The sequence below is a fragment of the Onychomys torridus genome, chromosome 15 (genome assembly GCF_903995425.1).
Source record: "Onychomys torridus chromosome 15, mOncTor1.1, whole genome shotgun sequence".
In the NCBI taxonomy this organism is placed as follows: domain Eukaryota; kingdom Metazoa; phylum Chordata; class Mammalia; order Rodentia; family Cricetidae; genus Onychomys; species Onychomys torridus.
In genome coordinates, this window is record NC_050457.1 from 449739 (window position 1) to 474188 (window position 24450).

At 39.1% G+C, this 24450-nt stretch overlaps 1 protein-coding gene across 1 annotated transcript in view; it reads left to right on the top strand.

The window, feature by feature from the left end:
• The window catches only part of Pcsk1 (proprotein convertase subtilisin/kexin type 1), a 46494-nt gene that overhangs the window by 9632 nt on the left and 12412 nt on the right, over positions 1-24450 (top strand). The window contains exons 4-9 of the mRNA XM_036207118.1: positions 948-1094; positions 2868-2944; positions 9146-9234; positions 13038-13210; positions 14537-14749; positions 17251-17351. Coding sequence (XP_036063011.1) covers positions 948-1094; positions 2868-2944; positions 9146-9234; positions 13038-13210; positions 14537-14749; positions 17251-17351 — 800 coding nt within the window. The remainder of the gene's footprint in view (positions 1-947; positions 1095-2867; positions 2945-9145; positions 9235-13037; positions 13211-14536; positions 14750-17250; positions 17352-24450) is intronic.

Sequence of the window (24450 nt, forward strand, 5' to 3'; positions counted from 1 at the left end):
ACTGGACAAAGGCTCTGTGATGACAGCTAGGTTATTTGCTAGGCTGGTTACCAGAGTAGACCAGTCCAGGCACCCCTCTGGACAACTGGAGAGGCCATATTCTTAATGACTATACACTATAACTACTCTTAAAACTCACATGGGGGCCTTCTTCTCTACTGTTGGCCATTGAAAAGGTTATGTATTTCCAACTCTTGTGATTCAGCCTCACAATCACCTGGTGAACCTTCCCCCATTACTATATTTTAATAGGGAGCATCACCAAGGGGATAGCCCATTCATGGGCTTTTTATTGTGGTTACTTACATATTGCTTGCTGACTCTATTACCAGGTACCTGCTACTCTTTTACTGCAGTTTTCATATGCTTAGAAATGTGTTTATATCAGTGTTACCTTGTTTCCCAGCTCTTCTATACCGTCATACACACTGTAAATATCAGGAAAATTACCCAAAAAGGAAAGAAAGTATTCCTTAAATTACATATAAACAGAAAAGGGCTATTAGATAACAATTTCTAGTGAGGATACAGTCTCCTTAGGATTTCCAGGAGCTTATTTTTCTCTTAGGATAATATTTCTACCATAACCATACATGATGAGAACTCAGTGTAGCAAGGAAGACTCAGAACTTTGGCAAGATAAAAACACATACCACCAAATAAAGCCTAGGCATGAGGAAAGCTTGAGCTTGTTAATATAACTGGGAAAAGAATATGTGTAATTAAGAGGCCAAAGATAATTCAACTCTTGTGATTTTTTTTTCATTAGGACAACTAGAAGAGTAACATAAATGGGTTATTTGTACTCTCAACTTTGTGTTTTCATTTTACCCAATTGCCTTCTCTTTGTCACCCAAGGAAAAAGAAAAAAAAAATGGCCTTAAGTTCCTGATTAAGTAAGAAAATCATAATTTCACCAATGTTTCTTTATTTTTTTTCTTCACTAGCAAGACACCAGGATGACTGCAGCTTTGCCCAAGCTGGATCTTCATGTGATACCAGTTTGGCAAAAGGGCATTACAGGCAAAGGAGTTGTTATTACTGTACTGGATGATGGCTTGGAGTGGAACCACACAGACATATATGCCAATTATGTGAGTCTGAGCTGTTCTGTGTTTGTCACTTGGGGAGCCATCTCTACAGACATGCAGGGTTTTTCTTTCCTTGAAGAAAGGTGGGTTGCCTGGGTGTCAGTCTCGGGGCCCTGATACCAACCTGAACCAGGAGGCATAAGAAGAGTCCAGTGAAATAAAAGATGACGTCTAACAACCTGTGTTAGGAAATGGAATGAGAGGTACTCACACCAATGGAATTGTTAAAATCATTCAGACCACAAGCCACTGTAACAGGAATCTTAAAATGTCTTAATAAGATCAAACCTGAGGCCAGTTATTGGGGTGAATGCTGGAAGATTGGAGAAGCAGAACAGGCCACAGCTATCTCACCTTGCTAGTTCCTCAGGTGATCCTGTTTCCTCAGGCTGGAAGCTTCTGAGTCCTCATCCAGAATGGGTCTCAGCTGAACTGCTGCTAGAAGTCTAAAAGCTTAACCAGCCAAATGCTTAACCAGCTAAATGCTTCTAGTTTCTGGTCTTCACGCCTTATATAATCTTTTCCTTTCTGCCTCCACTCCCTGGTATTAAAGGCATGTGTCACCATGCTGGCTGTATCCTTGAACACACAGAGATCCACCTGGCTCTGCCTCCCAAGTGCTGGTATTAAAGGCATATACCACCACCGCCCAGCTTCTGCTATAGCTTGCTCTGACCCACTTTCTAGCAATCATTTTTGGTTCTGTATCTAGTGGCTGTCTGTTCTCTAACCACAGATAAATTTATTAGGGTGCACAATATTTTGAGGAACACAATACCACCATAAGCCACTCTGCATGTAGAGCAGTAAAGCTTTAGGATCAAGCTTGCTGCTTGATATAATTTTATTGGTCATTTTCTCAAATGCTTTCTGGGTCAGTGTTCCTTCTTACATGAATACAATTCCCATTTTGCAAAATCAAGGTGAGTACCACAGTAAAAATGCAAAGCCAAGAAGGGAAGAGTTTACTAGAAGTGGGAAGACAAATAATTGTCAATTAAGTTCCTAATAGACCATGGACTCCAATTATGGATCTACTGCCTTTAGAACAAGATGCTGAATATTTCATCTATCAAATTATCCTTTTTCATTTTCTTTTACTTTTCACTCATCTAAAACTCCCCAGCCATAATTCAAAGCTAGGACAGGGACTGTAGGGAAGAGATTTCAAAAATAGCCCAGAGTAGAAATCAAGAATTTTTAAAAGGTAGAATAGTAGTAGTAGTATTAGTAAGAATAGTAATAGTAGAGTATTCAAGTTAGAGATGTCTAAATGCAGCAGTAAGACTGGAAAAGAAAATAGGCAAGTTAAGCTTGCTTGAGTTTCAAGTAAATTTTCAGTAATTAAGTTTCATTACTTCTTACTGTGCCTAGGAAGGCTGAGGGAAAGCATCATAGAAATCAATCCACCCCACAACCATCTCTTTGCATCTTGGTTATGAAAGGATGCATGTTGCCATATCAATAATTAGCTTGAGGCCTTAATAAGTCACTCAACTTCTCTTGGCCTCACTATTTGTTTCTGAAGAATGAGACAGCTTAACCCATGGAACACTGGCCTTCTATAGCTTTTTAAGCATCTGTGGAATATGAGTTTGGTACAGTCACTGGGTGTTGGGTGCCTTGCTCACCACTGCTGCTGGCTTGCGGGTATAATACATACACAGTCAGGCTAGAAGCTCTAAAATTCACTCTTTGGAGCTGTCTGCCAGGATGGAAAAGGTTCTAGAAGTGCTTCCTTTTATGACACTATGTTGCTATTTTTGTTGTCTCTAGGATCCAGAGGCTAGCTATGATTTTAATGATAATGATCATGATCCATTTCCCCGATATGATCCCACAAATGAAAACAAGTGAGTAAATTTGTGTTTTGGAAGAATAAAGTTATGCACAACGCTTTTATCTTCTTTGGGAGACTTATGTTATAAATTTGGTCCATTTTCAAGTCTTAGTAAATGTTACTACACATTCTCCATATTTCACTGTTTTTAAAGTAGAAACAAAAACCTGTTTTCATATTCCTGTTTAGTTAATAGAAGCATATTTAGTTAAATTTCTAATATTATAAAATTGCCATACTTATATTATGAAATTAGCCCCTCAAGTGTAACTGAATATTTGTAGAACTTAGGAAGAATGTTAGAAATGTAATCAATGTAAATTGTATGCTTCCCTTTCCCCTTCATGCTTGATATTAATCATGAAAAAATAAGCATAAAGAAATATACACAGATAAATACCAACACTCAACAACTTTCCGTGGTGGTAACAATCATGCTTTCTAAACTAGTTCCACCAGAAGGTCATGGTCAGACAGCAGATAAAAGGAGCTCAGTTGAGATCTGCTTCCTACGTCTGGCTCAGTAACTAAGATGTTGAAGCAGTTTAGGAACCTTCAAGGGGAAGACAAAGGGAGAACCTTGACTCTTAGGCTAAGAGCTTCTCTTTGGAGTCTCACAGCATAAGGGAAGCTAAGAACTAGTCAGTCTTTCTACAGCTAGATGCCAAAGAATTATCCAGAAGCCAAAAACTGACAGTCCTCTACTAACTCTAGAGAAACTTTATTCTAGAGACCTATAGTTTTAAATTATCTAGGTCCATGTGAGCACTCACCTTTTTTCATACTGGTATTTTTTTATAGGCTTCAACGAGACAATCCAACTTTACATTTTCTCCAGAAAAGACTTGTACTAAAAGATAAAATTGGGGTCAAAATTGGGGCTTGTTGCTGTGAGGATAGGCATCATTTTGACAGCTCTTGGTGTGTGAAGCATTCTATATGAAATATGAAGTAGTTCTCTTTCCTCTGGGGCCTGTCTGCCTTGGGTAGTAATTTTAATTTAAAGTTATTTTTCTTTGACCTGCCTAAGGAACACATGTCCTGCCCGCCTTCTAGTGACCCTTCTGGTACACTTCCTTCATGTAAGGAACACCAAGTCACATGGTATCCCTTTCCACCTCAACCTTACTTCCTGTGAGAGCTCTTGTTTGCCCCATTCTTGTCTAGGAAACTTAGACTCCCTTCCATCTCCACTCATTCCAACCAGCTCTACTCATCCTCATTACTTGTACTTGGATACCTGGTCCCTTCTCTAGGCAGACACCAGATTCAGGCAGCAAACCACACCCATCCCCACTCCCTAAGGACCATTCAGTCTCCAAGAAGGGGCACTTGACCCACGCTAGTACTCCACTCACCTCTGAGCTGAGTACCATCCACATGTATTGCACCTGACTTCCACTCCCATACCTCCTCTTCAGGTAGAGATCCCAGACATGCACTGCTAACTCCATCAGCAACTACTATCTGAGGGAAAGGCCTGAGGACTTCCTCCAGACCACTCAAGATTGAATGAGAATCCTATAAATCTACACAAAGTCTGTTTTTAGGCTACTGAGCGAGGACTACCCCTGACAGTCCCACCTCCAGAAGGACAAAACACACCACAAAGAGAGGCTGTATCATATAGACTTGATCTCAGCTTCCAAGGGTCTGTTTGTTCCTTGAGAAAAAGGGAAGGTTTGTGTAAAGGAGCTAACCACTAGCCCAGGATGTTCCAGTACAATACAGGGAAAAGCTAGTGAAGTCTCCCGGAAGGAAAGTGGGAATAACTTAAGAATGACAGCAGAGCTCATGGACAAACTTTAGACATATTTCTCAGTCAGGAAGTCAGAAACAACAGGAATACAAGTTCTTTTTGGAACACTGCCATATGGTGTTAGCTTAGCTGGAAGTTGTAGCTTTGCAATTACTAGCAAGGAGTTGGAGTAATCTTAGGGAAATCACTTGATTCTCAATGTTTCTGCTTTTCTTCTTATCTCCTTAAATGGGTGATAAAGTACCTGATGTCTATATTTCTGAAAGTTCCTGAGAAAATGGGCAATAAATACTTGAGAACAGGCATTACCTTATTAGAATGGTGTAAAAATATCTTTCACTGCACCCCTGGTTTAGACTAAGAGCAATCTGCCTGTGGCCAAATTGTGAGTCTGGGGAGACTTAGTGAGAGAAGGCTGTATACCTCCATCCAGTATAGAGCTTGGGGTCTGGCTGTATGATACAATATGGGTGATAACTTGTGTGATGATACTCTGCCATTTCTCTGGTCATGAGAAGGACCCAGACCTTATATGAGTAATATTTGTGTTACTGTAACAAATAAAATTAAATCAACTTGAAAAGAGAAAAGGTTTATCTTGACTTACAGTTTTAGAGGATTCAGTCCAAAGTCAGTTGTCTCCACTGCTCTTTAGACCTAAGGTGAGATAGTATATCACTGTGGTGGAATATAGCTTCTCACCTCACAGCAACAGGAAGCAACCAGAGAGGAAGAGACCAACATCTCTCAATCAGTGTTTTAGGATATGTCCCTAATTACATAAAATTTACCTCTTATTTGTTCCAATACCTACCAATAGGGCCAAGGTAGAGACCAAGCCCTTGACATATGGGCCTTTGGGGGAACATTCCACATCCAAAGTGTGGTAAACCTTCTTTCTTGCCCCAAGAGGTGCCCTCATAGTGAGTTTCAAAGTTCCATATAGTGTTGTTTATGCTTATCCTGAAAACCATGCATTTCTAAAGCATTGCCTACCATAGGCCTTCCACATGGTATGGAGTTAACATGCCATCAGTACAGTAGTTAACAGCAGGCTTAGAGACAGGATTAGGTAAAATCTTAGCTCTTCCACTTACAGTTGAGTCAACAAAGTGAGGGGATATTTACATTTAGATCTCAATGCCTTTGGAAAGTGAATGTTTTGGAGACTATGAAAAATATATATATATATATATATATATATATATATATATATGGCATGGGTATTACTACATAAAGATATAAATAATTGTTTACTGAAATGATTTTAATGATAAGGACAATGATAGTGTTCAAAGTTTCTCACGTAGCAATTGAAACAGACTGCATTTCCTTAAGAAATCACTATAATAAGAATGGCATCATTTGATAGGAGCAGAAAGAGAAACATATTTTTATTTTCTCAGCCAACTCAGAATTTGTATTTGAAAATAACATGAGAATATTTCTCAAAGCTCTATTGACTATCACGCAGAAAGATAGTATCCCTGTTATTAATTAGAAGGAACAATAAGTGAAAAGTTACTTTCTAGCACATTGCCAGATATAACATTCCTTAAGTTTAGAAAATAAGTAGCCCTGTACAGCAATTGGAGACCTGTTGGTTCCCAATTTCATGACCATTATCTCTCTGAACAATCCTTATCACTGATCTTCAGAATTAGTACATAAGGAACCACACAGAGCCACATATGAATGCCCTCTGCCAATCAAAAGAGGAATCACCAAACAATAAATCATAAAATTTCAGGTAACTCTTACTGATAAGCTGGCATGAAGGTGTATTCAGTATTTCAATTACCAATTATGTTTCCAGTCAAATATTAGTGTCACAGGATGTTATAAGCAAAATAATAGTCGTTACCTTTTGAAAATTCTGTAATCAATTTTTAAAATACCGGTTACTACCATTGTTCTAAGTTAGTAGAAGTTGTTTGTTTGGGTAACCAACCACATTTTGATTAGATTTAAGGCCTATTCTATGAGATGGAACCCATAACTGACATTGCTAAAGTGGCTGAGAGCCTAAGACTAGATAGTTTATGGGCCTAGAAGAAAATCCAGTACTAAAGCAGCATGACAATAAAATGACTCCTAATGACATATTGCTATACGCATATTAAGTGCATTACTCAACCCACATTGATAAGCTTCTTCTTGCAGTGGATGGGTGCCAATATTGCACCAGTACATAGTATAGGCAGATTGCTGTTATAGGTCACAGAGTTTGTAACTGCATGAGTACTTTTCTCCTCTAGTAATGTGCAGAGTACCTATCAACATCATGAATACTAGTCAGTAAAGGGGTGAATTTTCTAGCTGTGCATCAGCTTGATTTCTCTGTGTTTGATGACATAAATAAGTGGTGTCTTCATCCATTACAGGACCTTGCCATCATGCTGTGGAAAGCAACCAACACAAATGACTGAGTAACACTCAAACAATATTCAATATCCTTAGCCACCAGGAAAACTACCAGTTAAACTACTTTGATATTTCATCTTACCCTAGGCAGAATGGCTTTCCATCTGGTTTTCCAAAGAGATGTTATGGAAACCTATTACTGTAGAAGCTTCCTTAAGTATATACTATAGGAGAGAAATTTAAATGGAGTCACCATATAATGGGGGAGAGAATACCTCAACTTGACATCAAGTAAAACCTTCAGTGACAGGCATAGATTTCATCTTGTTGAGTCACTGTGCAAGGGATCCAACATAGGCTATTGTAGGTATGTTTTATGTGTTCTGATTTGTACACATTTTATAGAAAGTTTCAGGACAGCTTCAGCTGCCTGTGAGATAATGCTAACTCAAAGATAAAATGTAAAATGGGAATTTAAAAATCACTAGTGGATGATCTAGCTTCAGAAGTTGCAAGAGACTGCAAGTTGCATGTGTTCTTGGAATACCAGCCATGGTTAGTGCTGCTTGCCCATTTAGCTTCATCCTCTGTAGAGTCCTGAGTGGCAGCAAGACGCTTCTGACTTATCTACTACTTCACACTGAAGGTTTACAAGGAAGGACAGTATTTTCTTCCCCTAAATCAGCTTCTGTGCTTAAAAGCTGGCTGGGGAAGCTAACTATTATTGAAAGAATCTCAAGGAATCATTGAGAGCCTACTTAATTAAATGGGATCATACTAGCTTACAAACAAAACAAAAGAAAAACAAACAAACAAACAACAACAACAACAAAATTCTAAACCAGATATTTGTGATAACAGTTAAGCCTCATTATAAAGAAATTGACATTTCTCTGACCTACAATTCCTGTCCACTATTAGCATGAGGGAGCAGGAATATCATTTAGTCAAAAGAGACCAGGGAATCATCTTTGGAACTTCAGAGAAAATAAGCAGAACTGTCTTTATTGGCTCTGTAACTTCAGGAACTTTATATCCTGTGATAAAATGAATTATTACAGCCAGTGCAGTACTTTCTAGAAGTAGCTGGTTAGTGTCACTATTAAAAGGTAACCCTTCTCTATTCCTATATGCCAGCATCTCTGTCAGTGCCTCCTGTAAGTTATTAGCAGCTTTGTATGATAGCCACCGTTTCTGCAATAGAATAAACCCTGGAAATGGATTAACCTTAGCATTCTTGTCAGTCATGGGCCTCCTGAGTTAGGCTGCAGATGAAAGCACTATTATTTTCTTCAGAATTTCAGAATTAATGCTTCAGTGGTAGAGGTTAGTATGCTCTAGGGTTTGGTATATTCCACCAAACATTCTGAATCACCAATTACTCTTTGGGTGATTAAAAAGCCAATCTTGTTCATGTCTCAACCAAGTTACAAGAATGTCTCATTTCTCAGTTAGTCAGTAGTGTCCCCAGAAAACTGCATTCTCCTCTTGATAACAAAATCTTTGGGTATCATAGTATGATGCATGGTCAGAGGCACAGAGAAGGGCTAAAAAGGGGGACCCTAGTCTATCATACTTTACTACGGTTGATTGAGGACTACTTAATGGAAGCCCATTCCTAAAATAGAAAGTAAGCAACTATTTCATCATGAATACTTAATGCAAAGCTATTCCTAGAATAGAAAGTAAGGAGCCATTTCACTGCCAGTATGTAAGGAACAGAAGATTTGTCGGTGAAACTGTCCCTGGGTGTTGGTTCACTCACAATAGTGTCAACAGCTATACTGGCTGGGTTCTTAATATATGTTCAAAGTGTTCTTCACAAACAACTCATGTAGTCTTCATGGCAGTCTTTTGAGGATGTTACTGGCCCAAGATCACACTATTAGTTATTGGCAGAAACCAGAATTTGAAGTCACATGTTTTGACCCCACTACCTATATTATTCATCTTGACAAATTTTATTTAACTTCAATAGGGAGGAAGAAAGCTGAAAAAAAAGTTAGTACATCTAATACCATGAATTCATGTGAAAAACAACAATTCTTATCTTTATTTCTGTTTTATAAGTTTTACTCCTTTATTCTTTAGACATGGAACTAGATGTGCAGGAGAAATTGCCATGCAAGCAAATAATCACAAGTGTGGGGTTGGAGTTGCATACAATTCCAAAGTTGGAGGTAAGGTGCCCTTTTCCTATAGTTTGGCATGTTAATTGGAGGCTTGTATTCTGTTATAAAATGGGGGGAGGGGACTTTCTCCAACACAAGGGAAAAATGAGTTCTTAACAGAATTTGTTGTAGGACTTGAGTGTGACTTGGAAGAAATTAGTGGCTCTGAATTCCTAGAATACAAGCAAAATGAGTTCTTAACAGAAATTGTTGTAGGACTTGAGTGTGACTTGGAAGAAATTAGTGGCTCTGAATTCCTAAATACAGCATGTACATCCTTGCAGGAAAAATAATGGCTATGTTGAATAGCACTTGAGTGAGATCTAATTTACTCTGTGTTTTGTTTTAGGAGGGATAGCTATGGGATTCTTGTTAAGAGAGCAGAAGGGATGGGTAAATTTAGGCAGATTTTCCCTGCTTCTCAATTCTTTGCCTATAAGTAAAAAACGTTTTTTTTTTGTTTGTTTGTTTTTGTTTTGTTTTGTTTTTCAAGACAGGGTTTCTCTTTGTAATGACCCTGGCTGTCCTGGAACTTACTCTATAGACAAGGCTGGCCTCAAACTCACAGAGATCCACCTGCCTCTGCCTCCCAAGTGCTAGGATAAAAAGCTTGTACCACCATACCAGGTTCAAAGAATAGTTTTTAAATGATTTTTAAAAAATACATTCTTGTTATATGAAGTAGCCAATGCTACCTTTTGATGCCAAAAAAAAAAGGAGAATTATTAGTTGACTTGTTCAGTGTAGGGTAATTGAGGACAGTTGAGGTAATTGAGGCCATTCATATAAATTAGAACTGACAAAGAGGAGGCTAATTGGAATAAGCAGAGGTTGTCACCTCTAGGCTCAAATCAGCAAGGAGAAAGGGAGGTCAGAGAAGAGCAGAGAGAGAAGAGAAGTCCATAGCCATAGAGAGCTCCTAGACATGAGCTCTGTCTCCACATCTGTGAAAGAAGCCACTTCCAAGTGTATAGGCTATAGATAAAAAAGACTTCACTCACCTGCCATGACCACCTTCCTCTGGGTGACTGTATTTGAAGCCACTGGGGAGGCAAGAGAGTCCACTTGGAGAATCCATGTTCCAATGGAGAACAGTGGGGGACAGATCTGTTGGGATTCAGGGAGAAAAAAAATTGTTTCCTTCCTCACTCCTTACTCCTGGCTTTCACAGTTGTGTAGTAAACTTTGAGCTTAATTTTGTTTTAAAAACATAACCACAAAGTGGTCATTTGTAGAACGTGCCATTACACTAAAGTCACATTAGACTCTACATGGCTAAACTTTGAATTTGGCTATGAATTTCTTTTTAGAAACCAAATAAATACATCTTGTGACATGGATATGTCTGTATCTCTCACCAGTGTAGATTTTCAAGCATCACTCTGATTTTTTTTAATACTACCATCTTCAAAATGCTGTTCTAATTTAAAGAAAATGAAGGCAGGAACAGATCATGTAATCAACTTAAAAAAGAATTCACTTTTTCATAGTTTGTGAAGAAATTATCTGATCCTTCATATTTTGGAAAATTGCCATCAGGCTCTTAAGGTAACCAGTAGCATCCAGTACCATCATCAAACAAAAAATATAAAACTTATGATCCTAAACCAACTGTGCTTTTTCATCACTCCTGCCTTTGGTAGTCAAGTCCCAATTTGAAGAACAGTTTAAGGTACTAGACATCTATTGTACATCAATCAAATATCATACAGTACATTACAGAACATGTCCCCTGCAGTAGACAATGTAGACTTTGGCACCATGCTTTTGGAGTTTGGATCCAGGCTTACTGCTTTCAAGCTATGTGGTCTTAAAGAAGCCACTGTGTCTCTTAGGCCTCAGTCTGTGGACATATAAAATTCAGGAACTACAGAACCCATTTGAAATGGTAGTTGTAAAGAGATGAGTTTCTGTGTGTAGTGTGAGTGGAACACTGACTATATATAATTCAAGTGTACTGTTATCATCGTCTACATTTTAGAGTTGATGAAAGGGAGGCTTGGAGAGGTGGAATAGCTTCTTCAGTATCAATATGCTATGAAAAATTAGAGCTGAAATGTTTTTCTCCCAAATGCATTTAAAGAACTTTGTTGTTGTTGTTTTTATTTTCAGACAGGGTCAGTAGCCTAGGCTGGCCTTGAACTCACTGTGTAGCCAAGGATGATCTTGTTTTATGGATCCTCCTGCCTCCACCATCCTCCTGCTGGGATTGCAGATGCTATTGATCATGCTTAGAAAAGCAGTTCTCTAAAAACTACATGTGTAGTGGGTAGCCATCCCAGCCTTGGCCTGGAAGTTCCAACCCCCACTGAGGCTTCGGTAGTGGTCATGCCCACAAGGTGGGGCTGAGGGAGGAAGCTGAAGACCCAGGATTGAGAGGAGAGGTCTCTCTTGGTTCTGGGAACCTGGACGCTGGAGGTAGACCGAGCAGAGTTCTCCAGAGAACACTGCCAGCCGAGCCATCACCAGTGAGCAGGTTCGCGGGCTACGTGCAGAGCTGATACAGTCATGCCCGGCTAACTCAGCAGTTAGAGCATGAGACTCTTAATCTCAGGGTCATTCATTCGTGCCCCATGTTGGGAGCCAGATATTGGTGAAATTATTAAGGCCACTCCATGTAGTTAAAAGGGAGTTTTATTTTGTGGGGTAACTTACAAATGAAGGGATAGGTTACAGGGTCTGGGAAAGGGATGGTGCAGTCCGGCAGTGTTCTATGGATAACTCTGCTTGGTCTACCTCCAGCGTCCAGGGTCCTGGAACCAAGAGAGGCTTCACCTCTCTATCCTGGGTCTTCAGCTTCCTCCCTCAGCCCCACCTCAATGGGGGTTGGAACTTCCAGGCCAAGGCTGGGATGGCTACCCACTACATACATGACTTTAACTTTTCATGTGAATTATGTATTCTTCTCCCTCTGTTCCATAGTAAATAACAGTGTGAAAATATAAGGTTGTGCAGTGCACTGGATCATTAGCCCAAAGCCAGGAGTAGCCAGGTATTGGTCTATCTGTTCAAATTGCTTTTTCCTTTCTGGCTCTTGAGTCTGATGATGGGTGACAGGGTGTTGGAAAGCACAAAGATCTCGCTCCTGATGAAAAATGATCTGCCTCAGGAGTGAAATCTGTGGCAATGACTTCATCCTTGAGATTATTTAGAAGAAAAGAAAGCATTTTCCTTAAAAAATATTTCTCAGCAAGCATATAAAAGAGTGACCTCTAGGTTACTTTTGTTCTGTGCTTAGAAACAACAGTTCCTTCCTCATGTTAGTTCTTACTATAGAAGGATCTTTTGTGGTGGCAGTTTCCAAGCAGGGGTCCTCTAAGGACAGATTGGGCCACAGCCACATGGTACAGTTAGGAGCATGTGTGTTGAGGAAGGGATGTTTGGTTTATTTTTCCTTCTGGAAGCTCTCTGTCATCTGTTGCTTTGTTTGGATGCTAGAAGGAGAGGAGACACTTTGAATTAACAGTAGCCATGGTATTTCCTCTTGTGCAAGGATGCCACTTCCTTTTGATCTCAGTATTGGGGGAACAGCTTAGAGCAGCAAATCACAGCTAATTTATAGTACATAATATCAACTCTCAAACCCCTTCACAGAGGACAGATTGTGGGTTTGGTGCTACTAGGAACTGCCTCATAGGTGTTGCAAACATCCAGTGTCTGCTTTGCTTTTTGTTGTTTTGCTTTGTTATTTGTTTTATTTTGTTTCAGAAAGTCATTTAAGAATGTGATTATTAAGAGTGTTTTATTTTTCTGTATGGACACACTGACATTCCTGTTACATTCTCATTGTGTTGTTTCTTTGTTTTGCTGAGGCATAAGAATGCTGGATGGCATTGTAACTGATGCAATTGAGGCCAGTTCAATTGGATTCAACCCTGGCCATGTGGATATTTACAGTGCAAGCTGGGGCCCTAATGATGATGGAAAAACTGTGGAGGGGCCTGGAAGACTAGCCCAGAAGGCATTTGAATATGGTGTCAAACAGGTGAGATGCTTAATGCATGGATTCATGTGAGACTATTAGGAGAAGAGAACACCTAGACTAGAGGGAAACATATAGAGAACATTGTGGAAAAAGCTTCTGCAACTTCAGATGCACTTAAATGACTAAATCACTCTTCAGGGGATAGGTGTTCAAGATTAAGAGCATTTCCATATTTGGGTCCAACATGGCATAGAGAGCCTCGACTTTCAGAATATTTACATTTAAAATCTTTCTTGAGGCTAGGAAGATGGCTCAGTTGAAAAAGTGATGGTTGTACAACATGAAAACTTGAGTTTGAGCCCCAGCATCTGGTTTGTAAGTCACAAATGATGGTCATGTTTGTATTTCCAGTGCTAAGGCAGCAGAAATGGGCAAAGATCCCTACAGATCACTGCCTGGCCAACCTTTGATGCATGACCTTGCCTTAAACAAACAAGATGGATTTTTTTTTCCAAAAAAACTATGTAGATAGTGTCTCAGGAATGACAGACAGGCTGACCTCTGGCCTCCATACATATGCATGTATACCTACACACACACATATATGCACCCACACACATAAATCCACACATACATGCACATGCACACACACTGCTTTGGACATCTTTCTCATTTTTCTTCAGAATTTTGTAGTAGGTAATCTACAAGCTAGACTTCTTCCCGTTGCTGTGAGAATGCATTCCTGAATGTAGCAACACTTTGCCTTCTATACTTCACATGTACCTGGAATCCTCTCACCTGCCATGTGTTGCTCTTTCACTTAAACTGAATGCATTATTGGGCAGATTCTAAGACCTTGAACTATGCAGGACAAGACAAAAGCAGAAGCTTTGGAGAGCACCAATTGAAAAATCACAGAAAATGTGGCCTTGACAAGTTTCATTCAACCCAAAGTCTTTTTTAAGTCAGCTGCAAGGCAGATATGAATAATGCTTGATTTTGTCAATCTATCAGCCAGCCAGATGATTCAAGCAGAAATAGAGGAAGTTCAAAGATTCAAGTACAGTGGCACAGCCAAGAGAAGAGTGAAAAGAATTATTCATGTGCTAAAGGCCAGATTATAAATCTACTAATAAAGAAGAAAGAAAAAGCCTTGCTGGACCCCACTGCAGAGAGAGCCCTGAAACCTGGAGACTGCAGGGACACTCTTGTCCTGGTCTGTAATATACAATCTGACATTGACACTTGAGGCCCTGAAATTAAAGACAGATTCCAAAGAATTGTCTCTGAGGACACTGTGCATGTATTTTCTGGTAGTTTTGGTGGGCTTGCCAGTACCTACAATAGATGATGATGGACTGTTACATATTCTGTCTTTTCTTTCAGGGGAGACAAGGGAAGGGCTCCATCTTTGTTTGGGCTTCCGGGAATGGGGGTCGTCAGGGAGATAACTGTGACTGTGATGGCTACACAGACAGCATTTACACCATCTCTATCAGCAGTGCCTCCCAGCAAGGCCTGTCACCCTGGTATGCAGAGAAGTGTTCCTCCACACTGGCCACCTCCTACAGCAGCGGGGATTACACAGACCAACGAATAGTAGGTTACAGGTTGCTTTTGTTTCTATCTCTTGGCTGAGGTAGAGGAGCAAGGCATGCTTTCAGAAATATCCTTTTCCCTGACCTTTGGTGGAATTGATTTGCTTCAGCTTGATGTCTCAGTTGGGGAGACTCATGCTTACTCACTTGAAAGATTGGCATATATTGGGAAGTTTCTCTCCAGGGATAATGGCACTTCTGCCAAGATGATCTTCCCTGTCATTTTTTAAGTCAGCTCAGAGAAGCCACGAAACCTGTCATTACATATAGCAGGCTCTCCAGATGCCTTTTCTGCTTGTCCAATGTCTCCTTGGAAACAGCCTAGAGGGAGATTTCAGGGTCATATGGCTTCATCACCCTGTGCTTGCTGAACCTCTAATAATAGGGATGTAGTCTGACTTGTCCGTTAGCAAATGATAAAAATATAGACTGTACACAGTGATTTTGCTTAAGAACAGATGACCTATATGAAAAATAACAGTCTCAATTTCGCCTGGGGTGAACTCCTCAGCCTTCAGAGAAGCAGCTCAGGGAGTTATATGCTTCAATCTCCTCTAGCCCACGCAAGCCTGTGCCTTTACTTCCATGAGTCATGAACAATTATTGGATTTCCCTTCAAGGGCATAATGATGAAGAACTGTTTGGAGGCGTTGAGAACAGAGATGGGCACTTTAAATTTAAAATTTTAAAGCCTCAAATTTAACTCTGAACATAGAATCCAGATAGATAAAGCATGTAGATCCTAACCTCAATAAAACAGCAGGCTGTGACCCAGTTAATAATTACCAGGTTCTGGGGACTGGTTGCCAGTAACCCCAGTAGATTATGACAGAGTGTTATACATCTGTCTGTCTTTTCTTTTAGGGGAGACAAGGGAAGGGCTCCATATTTGTATGGTCTTCTGGGAATGAGAGTCCTGGAATATATGCACAATTCCCTCTAACAACCCTGAAAAGATAACCAGCATTAATGTCTGCTTTGCACAGAATCAGTGTTTTATTGCTTTCTTTCAGTACCTGCATTAGGTAACAGAGCTGTGTAGTCTTCACTGAAAGGTGCTGGCCTCTCTCTCATGCCATATGTTCAGTTACTTGAATAATAGACTGTGACATTCTACTCAAAGGTGCTTTATGGTAGGCATACTTTATAGTGTTAGAAAGGGACATATCAGACATCTGTCCATGGGTGTCAGAGCCTCTGGATATTGCTATTCCTACAGCACCTAGAGTTGGCTTCTGTTAAAAATTGAAATGTTAAAATTGCCCATTAAGCATTTTAGAATTGCTACTGCATAGACTCTCCTAATTTGTTACCCTGTACACTGAAACAGGGAAGAGATTTCCACCTTTGTAGAGACTCATCCTTAGGTAAACCAGTCCTGGGAAAGACAGATGGTAGATTCTATTTGAGACAGTTGCAATAATGCTTTTTCTTACATAACCCTTTTCCTTTGCATAGTCATCTCTGGGGGCTTATTTGCGTCAACAGGTATAAAGGGCATCTTGACTTCCTCAGTTCTCTGAGAAGCAGAGCCACCACAACTTGAGAAATCCAAGGACACTAAGTGGGAAGCCAAAGGAGGTGATAATAAAACAAATTATTTTTTTACACCTCCCTTCCACACATTGAAGTCTCTAGCTAAAACTAAGACACTGAAGCCTGGGTGGGTGTCTGTTTAGTAATCCTTGGCTCCACTGCTTGTTCAGCCAGCAGACTGACTGCCAGTGATTGTGGTATTTGTGCTTTATCTCAGTAACCTCTTTATTATCCTAAAGTTAGCCTGCACAATTACTTACATACAATAATATTGTTCACAAAGCAGGCTCTCACTTATGTCTCAGAAGAAGTCAAAAAATATATATCCCATTCTGCTAATGTGAAGACCACATAATGTAAACATGGGTCACATCTACTACACAGCAGATTTTATCATCTGAAAACATAACTATGTGTGGGTTAATCTTTAAATCTAACCATTCCCATCTAAGGGCAGAAGGCATGACTCATAGCTCTCCAATCAAGTTTACAGTTAATATGAAATCTATTCTAAGTAAGTTCTGTTCAAAGAGGTCTGATCAAGATGTCATTATATCCCTGTGTTCCAAAGGCAGACAGATGTCAATCTGTAGGCCAGAGGGAATGTTGTTTGAGTTAGAATTTCTAAATATGCCCAACCATGCACAATGGACCTGATGATTAATGGGCTGGCATGATTCACAGTGATTTAGAAACAGTTCCTTTTTTATAGACACATTTCATTTGAGAATCTCAGAAGAGAAAATATTCATAGTGGGAGTACTTCATCCCTAGAAAAGGCAACTTGCTGCCAGAATTATAGACAAGTTGCATATAGAGGAGGGTGAACTAAAATATCAGATGGCAAACATCCACTTGCTGGTGCTTGAGAAGAAGAAGTGGAGGTTCCTGGTCACAGCAGATGTAGACCTTGGTCTGGCTGCTTCTCTCATGCTCCTCATGTCTCTACCTTTCTCTCCTTTCCAGACAAGCGCCGATCTGCATAATGACTGCACAGAGACCCACACAGGCACCTCAGCTTCTGCACCTCTGGCTGCAGGCATCTTCGCTCTGGCCTTGGAAGCAAAGTAAGGCTCCCAAATCTGGCCAGCTTTACTGAGACTGCTTCTCATACTATTTTCTGAATATATGATTATAGGAGAAATTTTGGACAACTGCAAAAATAGCAACAACAACAACAAAATCCAGATAAATCCTGCTACTTTGAAATTATCATTGTTAACACCTCAGTGTAGATTTAAGAAGCATATATCTTATTGCAAATTATCTCCTAATACTTGAAAATCTATAAGATATTAGAAACATTGACTCACATCTCAGTCAATACTCCTTGGCTTTCTAAATTCTTGTTTTCCCTTAGTCCTCCTCCAGGGTACCAAGCCTGTCCTGTCAGGCAGAATTCTGTCCAAATCCTTTCCTAGGAGAGATGCTGGGAACAAGTATGTTTTCTTCAGATTGTAAAACCTTCATTCTGGAGCTACTGTAGCTAGATAAGACATGATATTAAAGCAAGACCTTTTTTTCACACTACTACAGACTATAAATACAAATTTTGATAAAGCCATCATCTAATCATGTTTCTATAAATATTGGCATTTCTGATATGTTCCTCAGGACAAGCACACAGAATTGAGAATTTTGAGCCAAAAAGAAAGTATGTTTTAATGATTTTGATGCTATTGAAAGTTGTTGCCTTGAAAGGCAATATCATGCTATATTCTCACCAGGAGTGTATGTCTGAAAGTGCCACTTTCTAAAATACTAATAGACAGTATTTACCTTTAAAGTGTTTGTTGTGTGAAGGAAATGGTGTCTTGTTGAATACTTGGGTCATTACTGATAAAGTTCATAATTTTATGTCTTTTGGCCAGTTGCTTTCTGTTACTGCCTCTTTATGACCCTGGCTTTGTTTTATGACTTTGGTTCCAAAGATCCATTAATACTTTATCAGTTTGGCATTTACCTTCAGTTAGTGCAATGAAGCTAATAAGTAACCAACTATGTTTGCCGGTCTGTTTCTCTTGAGCTTCTTTCTTTAAAAATTCTCATAAACCAAAATTCGATTCAAATTATTTGTGTTTCTTGTATCTACTTTGCCACACTTAACTTCTAAATCTCTCTGGCCTTTATTTCAGTACATGATATCAGAACATGAATTTAGTAACATTTTTACTTCATAAGACTTGTTTAGCATTCTAACACTTAACACAGAAAGGGAAAAGTGCCTATTCACCTCGTACCTGCTTCCACAGCTTATTTTTCCTTATTCCTGCCTTTTGATGTTTGGTAACAAAAGGTTAACCTAGCTGGAAGAGGGAGTAACAGCCTCCCACATATTTGTAGACCAGACTCACAGGGACAGAACAGAACATGCTGTCCACTGAGCAACATGGAAGAGTACTGAGCAGCTGAGCCTTTGTCTACGTATTAAGAAGAACTGGAGAGATGTTTGATTAAGTTGGGCTTTTTTATTTCTCTATTCAGTATTTGTCAGATGCATACAAATATATTTACACCACATCAGAGCCATTTTGGTTTAGTGTCCAATGGAGCAAAGGAATCCACTAAACCAAGCTTTATAATGTTTTTATGTGTTAATTTTACATAAGAACTGGAATTTTTATTTTTATTTATGTGTATGCATGTGTGTACATTACATGCCTGCAATGCCTCTATGAGTCAGAGAGGGTATCAGATAACCTGGAACTGGAGCTATAGGCAACTATGAGCTGCCTGATCTGACTACTGGGAATCAAACTCAGGTCCTTTGCAAGAGCAGTAAATACTCAAAACCCACGAAGCCATCTCTTCAGCCCCAGAACTGGGCTTGTAAAATTTCTGACCTTCATACCTTCATGGGAGGGAAATTATCTAAGAATGATGTAGCCAAATTAATCTTGTTTGTCTCTAGTGGGCTTTATCTAAAGGAGGGCACTATTGCTGTGAAGTACATGCCTAGTTTCCAAGTAGTCTGTGAATTTCTTTGCTTTTAAATGAAGAATTACTTAAGGGGTTATATATGGAATTTTCTGGGGACTGTCTTGTGGGTTCTAGAAGTTCCTTGTCATATTCATGATTAAAACAGTAGTTTGTGATCCTCCAGGTGCAGAGTATAAGACTTAACTTTCACAAATTTTTATTCTAGTTACCAATACAATGGACTTGATCTGTCTAAGCATTATATCCATCCTACTAAAGTAAATAGCAATTGTTGAGATGTCTGTTCTCAACTGCATTGCTTTCTGCACCCTATTCAAGACTATATATCAGAACATCTGAATGCTAGACTTTCTAGACAGGAACCAAAGCCATGTCCCTAGTCATTCTAGACTGAATTATTCAAACACTCACTCTCACCTAAGTGAGACTGGATGACTTTTGATTCAATTGTCAAGAACGACATTCTTGTGCTTATCATGTTCTTACTGTGGTCCAGACACTGTGCTAAACTTTCACATACAATGTTTGTTCTAATTCTTATGACAGGTTTATAATATAGAAATTAGTAGTTACATTACATTTTATAAATGAAGAAATTGAGGCTTAGAGGGGTTGAAATGTGTGACCACAAAAATGATATAAACTCAGGCCTATCTGCCCTGAAATGGTGCTATCCTATGCTGCACCCAACAGCTCTGACAGGGAGGAGGATATTGAATGGAAGCCAATCATCCCACCAAACAAAGGAGGCTAATGTAAAGAACATCTAGGTCCCCACAAAAGGCTGCAGTCACAGATTCCTTACTGTATGTCTAAGTGAGGGAACTAAGAGACTGGAGAGAACAAAGGGAAGAAGAAAGAATCATTTCTGGGTGAAATAATCTACAAAGTAACATGTTCCTTTCCCAGGCAGTAACTCTTGAATACAGTATCACTCAGGGGAGGTTATTTTCCATGCTCTTTACCAGATTGCATTGCTAAGAACTCAGATTCTGACCCGTCCATCCTAGAAGCCCTGTTTTAACCAGGCATCAAAGGCATTTTAATGCTAGGAGTACTTAAGTCAAATGTTGAGAATCAGTTACTTAACTATTTCTTACAACTTCATCCATTATGAGAATATCCAGTAGAGTACCAAATAGGCAAATTCAAGAGAAAGAAATTCTCTGCATAAATGCCTGTGGCACCATGATTAGCATGTATTAAATGTATCTAAGAAAGCTTGCAGATAATCATCTCAGTATTCAGAGGCAAGATCAGAAGAATCAGAATACTTTTAATATGGAAGAAAAATTCTCAAGTCAATCATTGCATCCTATCACACCTTTGGAGATATTCAACAAACAGATGAACCTTAGGCTTTACTGAAGTCTAGAGAAACAGAAATAAATCATCAATATTGCACAAAGCCTTCAGTGGAACAACCCCCCACAAAATTGAGACAATCCTCTTCGAAAGTTCAATTGAGAAATTCTTCAAAATCTGAACTCAAATAGGTGCAGTTAGAGACTGAACCAGGTAGAGACTGAACCAGGTATCGCAAAAATTTTCAATCTGTGATTTTATACCTGGACTTTTTTTTAATCTCCATCTCTTCTAATTAAAGGATTGCTAAATTTCAGTGTTAACTTATGTAACTCTTATTTTCAATAACATCTCTGGTTAGTAACACAGTGCAATCTTAACATTTTTAATTATTACAGATGCTGCTATGCAGTAATTAACAAAGGAAGGCTCACAGGAATTAGCTCTACTGTTAGCAGGTCCTTTTCATTTATAAAATGTAAGCACACAACTGAGGAATAACTGTTAAGAAACAAGACTTAATTTTTCTAATTGCTTGACAATGAACTTTCTTAAGTATTTCCCAAAAATTATACATAAATTTGAAAATACAGAAAGCATTGCAAATAAATGCTCTTTCATAGAAATGTAAAAAATGGACACTTTGAATGTGATCACCACATCATCATTTCTTATACCCATTAGTCTCCATATTCATCCCCCTTACACATACCTGCAAACCCTGATAAACCAAATGGGACATGTGTCCATTGACCACCTAGATAGGAGGCTTTTGGTTGAGACACCTTATTTTAAAGACTAGAATGAAACAAGCATTTTAATAATGTGCTTTAGGGACAGAAGTAGTTTGTTCCTTGAGAATACAGCCTTTTATGCTCTACTGGCTAATGATTCCTGAGTGTGTGATGGCCACAAAACAGATGAATGAAAAACAATAGCTACAGAGAGGTAATTCTAATGTTAGACAGAAGATCTGAGTTGAAAGGCATTCTAGAGATTGTCACATCCAAACTTCTCATATGACAGATGAGATGACTCAGGCCCAGAGAAAGAAAAAAGTCACACTGAGGTCGAGCCATTCATTTGGAATATTAAATAGTTCAATATGTTTTTTATATTGCTCCCTACTTTGATGCTATGATTCAAAGTGTCTGGTAATTTGCTTAACTATTCATATGTTTATAATATTCCTACCAATTCCTGCTATTTTTCCTGCTATACAAAACAGGGTAGACTTTAAAAAATATAAATATCTTGCCCTACCTACACTGGTAGAGTTGGATATGTCTCAGAAATCTTCATTATTTATAAATGTAGTGGGTGACTGTGATGTATGTGACCTAGGTATCACTAGACTGGACTCCCTTTCAAGCCTCCACTAGTCTTTGGCATTTCCTAGTATATCTAGCAAGAATATAGGTCAGCTGAGTGAGAATGAGTAGAACTGTTAATTATTGGAACATCCCATTAAAACAAGTTAAAATGAGAGAGTTAAGCCTTTAATCACCCAATGGACTATCCATTAATGGTTTTTCTAATTCCATCAGTCAAGTGGACTAGCATAGACAGGATGCTTGTCTCATTTCTGAGAGTCCAAATGACAGATCTCAGCAGTTTTATGAACCTTAGCTTATAATTATGTATGTACTAGGAGCTCGATAGAGGATAAAATTGGAGAAGTGATTTTAGGGTTTCTACCTCTTCTTCCATAAGGAAATCTTGGCAGAAGTAACTCAAGAAGACTTCTCCAACAGAGAGACTTGCAAATAAAGGAATTTACCCTTGGGGGCTAGGTATGTACTTGTGGAAAGTTCAGGAGGGGCCAGAGAGCTAAAGACTTGACTACAACCTCAAAGGCAGCAGTACAATAGCTCTGGACCAGGGCTGTTTCAAATGTAGGTAGCTTTCTCTAGAAGTCTAATCATTGAAAGCCTTTGTAATTCCATGTGGTCATGCCTGAAAGACCACACACAGATCTTTAACCAGTACCCCAGGCATGATTAACTGATACCTTATTGGCAGCAAATTGAGCCAGATTTCCATGATTCTGCATGCTCATGGTAAGATAGAACCTTTCAGAAATAAGCATTATTCATTAAATAATGATTGATTTGACAAGAGGGAAACAATGCAGATCACAAAACAATAAAAATCTTAAGGTCTTGGAGAAGTCTAATGACTAACAGCAGTAAACTTCAAAATTATATCAAAATATTTAACTTAGGCAACTTCTTATTCATCAATATTGTTTACATATACTCTTCTTTATTATTTTTTATTATAATATAATTACATGATTTTCTCTTTTCCTTTTCTCCCTCCAAACCCTCCCATATACCTTCTTTGCTCCTTAAAATTCATGACCTCTTTTTTTATTAATAAAATGTTTTTTCATTTTACTTACCAGTCAGAGAACCCCCTCTTCTCTCCTTGCACCCCTCCAGCCTTCCCCCACCCCTCACCCCCCATTCCCTCCTAAAGAAAGTAAGGCCTCCCATGGGGAATCAGCAGAGCCTGGTACATTCAGTAGAGGCAGTCCAAGCCCCTCCTCCTGACTCAGGGCTGTGTGAGGCATCACCATAGGTAGTGGGCTTCAAAAAGCCAGCTTGTGCACCAGGGATGAATCCTGATCCTACTGCCAGGGGGCCTCTTAAGCAGATCATGCTACACAACTGACTCGTTTATGCAGAGGATCAAGTCCAGTCCCACAGAGGCTCCACAGGTGTTGCATGATCTCTTTTTCTATTAATTGTTGTTACATATATACATATATGCATATATGTATATATGTATTCCTAAATATAACCTGTCCAGTCTGTACATGCCACTTGTATGCATGTCTTCAAGGCAACTGGTGTACTCTTTCCTGAGAGATCATTTTTTCCACTCTCAGTATTCATTAAATGCCCGTCATTCTTTGTGTAGGATTGAGGCCTCATAGATTTTCTTTGGTCCACTTTGACATGTCTATTGGTGTTGTCTTTGTTCAGCTCACATTTATGTAGTCACATTAGTGAGACTTTATGTGTGTAGCTTAGATATTTTATTATATTCACTTGATAGATTCATGTGCACATGTATGTGCCACAGAGGACAAACATATGGAGGTCAGAGGACACCCTGCAGGAGTCAATTCTCTCTCCTTCCACCAAGCAGATGCTGGGAATAGCAGTCAAATCAACAGGCTTGATCTGAGGTGCCCCTACTTGCTGGCTATACTCATGTGTTCTTGTATATTCTTGTGCCTGGCATTCTTCTGTGTGCTTGCTAAGCATCAGGGAATGAGGTAATAAGTTTTCACACCTTAAGGTTAAATTCTAGTTAGAGCAGCAGAAAATAAGACACAAAACAAATGAGTTGACCAGTATGTAATAATGTGGAGAAAGAGAAACATCAGAGCAGGCTGTGAGCTCCAGGAGCATGTTGGGGGGAGCTGAAAATCTAAATAGGATAGTCAAAGAAGATTGAATCTATTGTAATACTTTGAGTCTCCAACTTACACATGTTGTTGACAAATTAATTTTACTAAAACTTCAAATTTTAACGTTTTTTTGAACAAAAGTCCAGAACAATTCCCACTGCCCAAATGGTCAAATTTAAGCTCACTTTGTGACATTCACCATCTTCAGTCTTCTGGCTCAGTTCTCTTCGTTGCCTCTTCACTGCCCTAGTCTACGAATTGGAATCTGCCCCCAACTATTCTCCTACATTGTGCTGCCTCTGCTCTAGTTGCCCTGTTCTCCCTTAGAGAAGCTCTACTAACTCTTCAAAAGTCATCTCATATATGTCTTCCCAGAAGGGACATTCTCCAGGTTTTCATAGTACATTGTTTTGTTTTTTTTAAAGATTTAGTTATTTATTATGTACACTGCATTCTGCCTGCATGTGTTCCTGCAGGCCCGAAGAGAGTGACTGATCTTA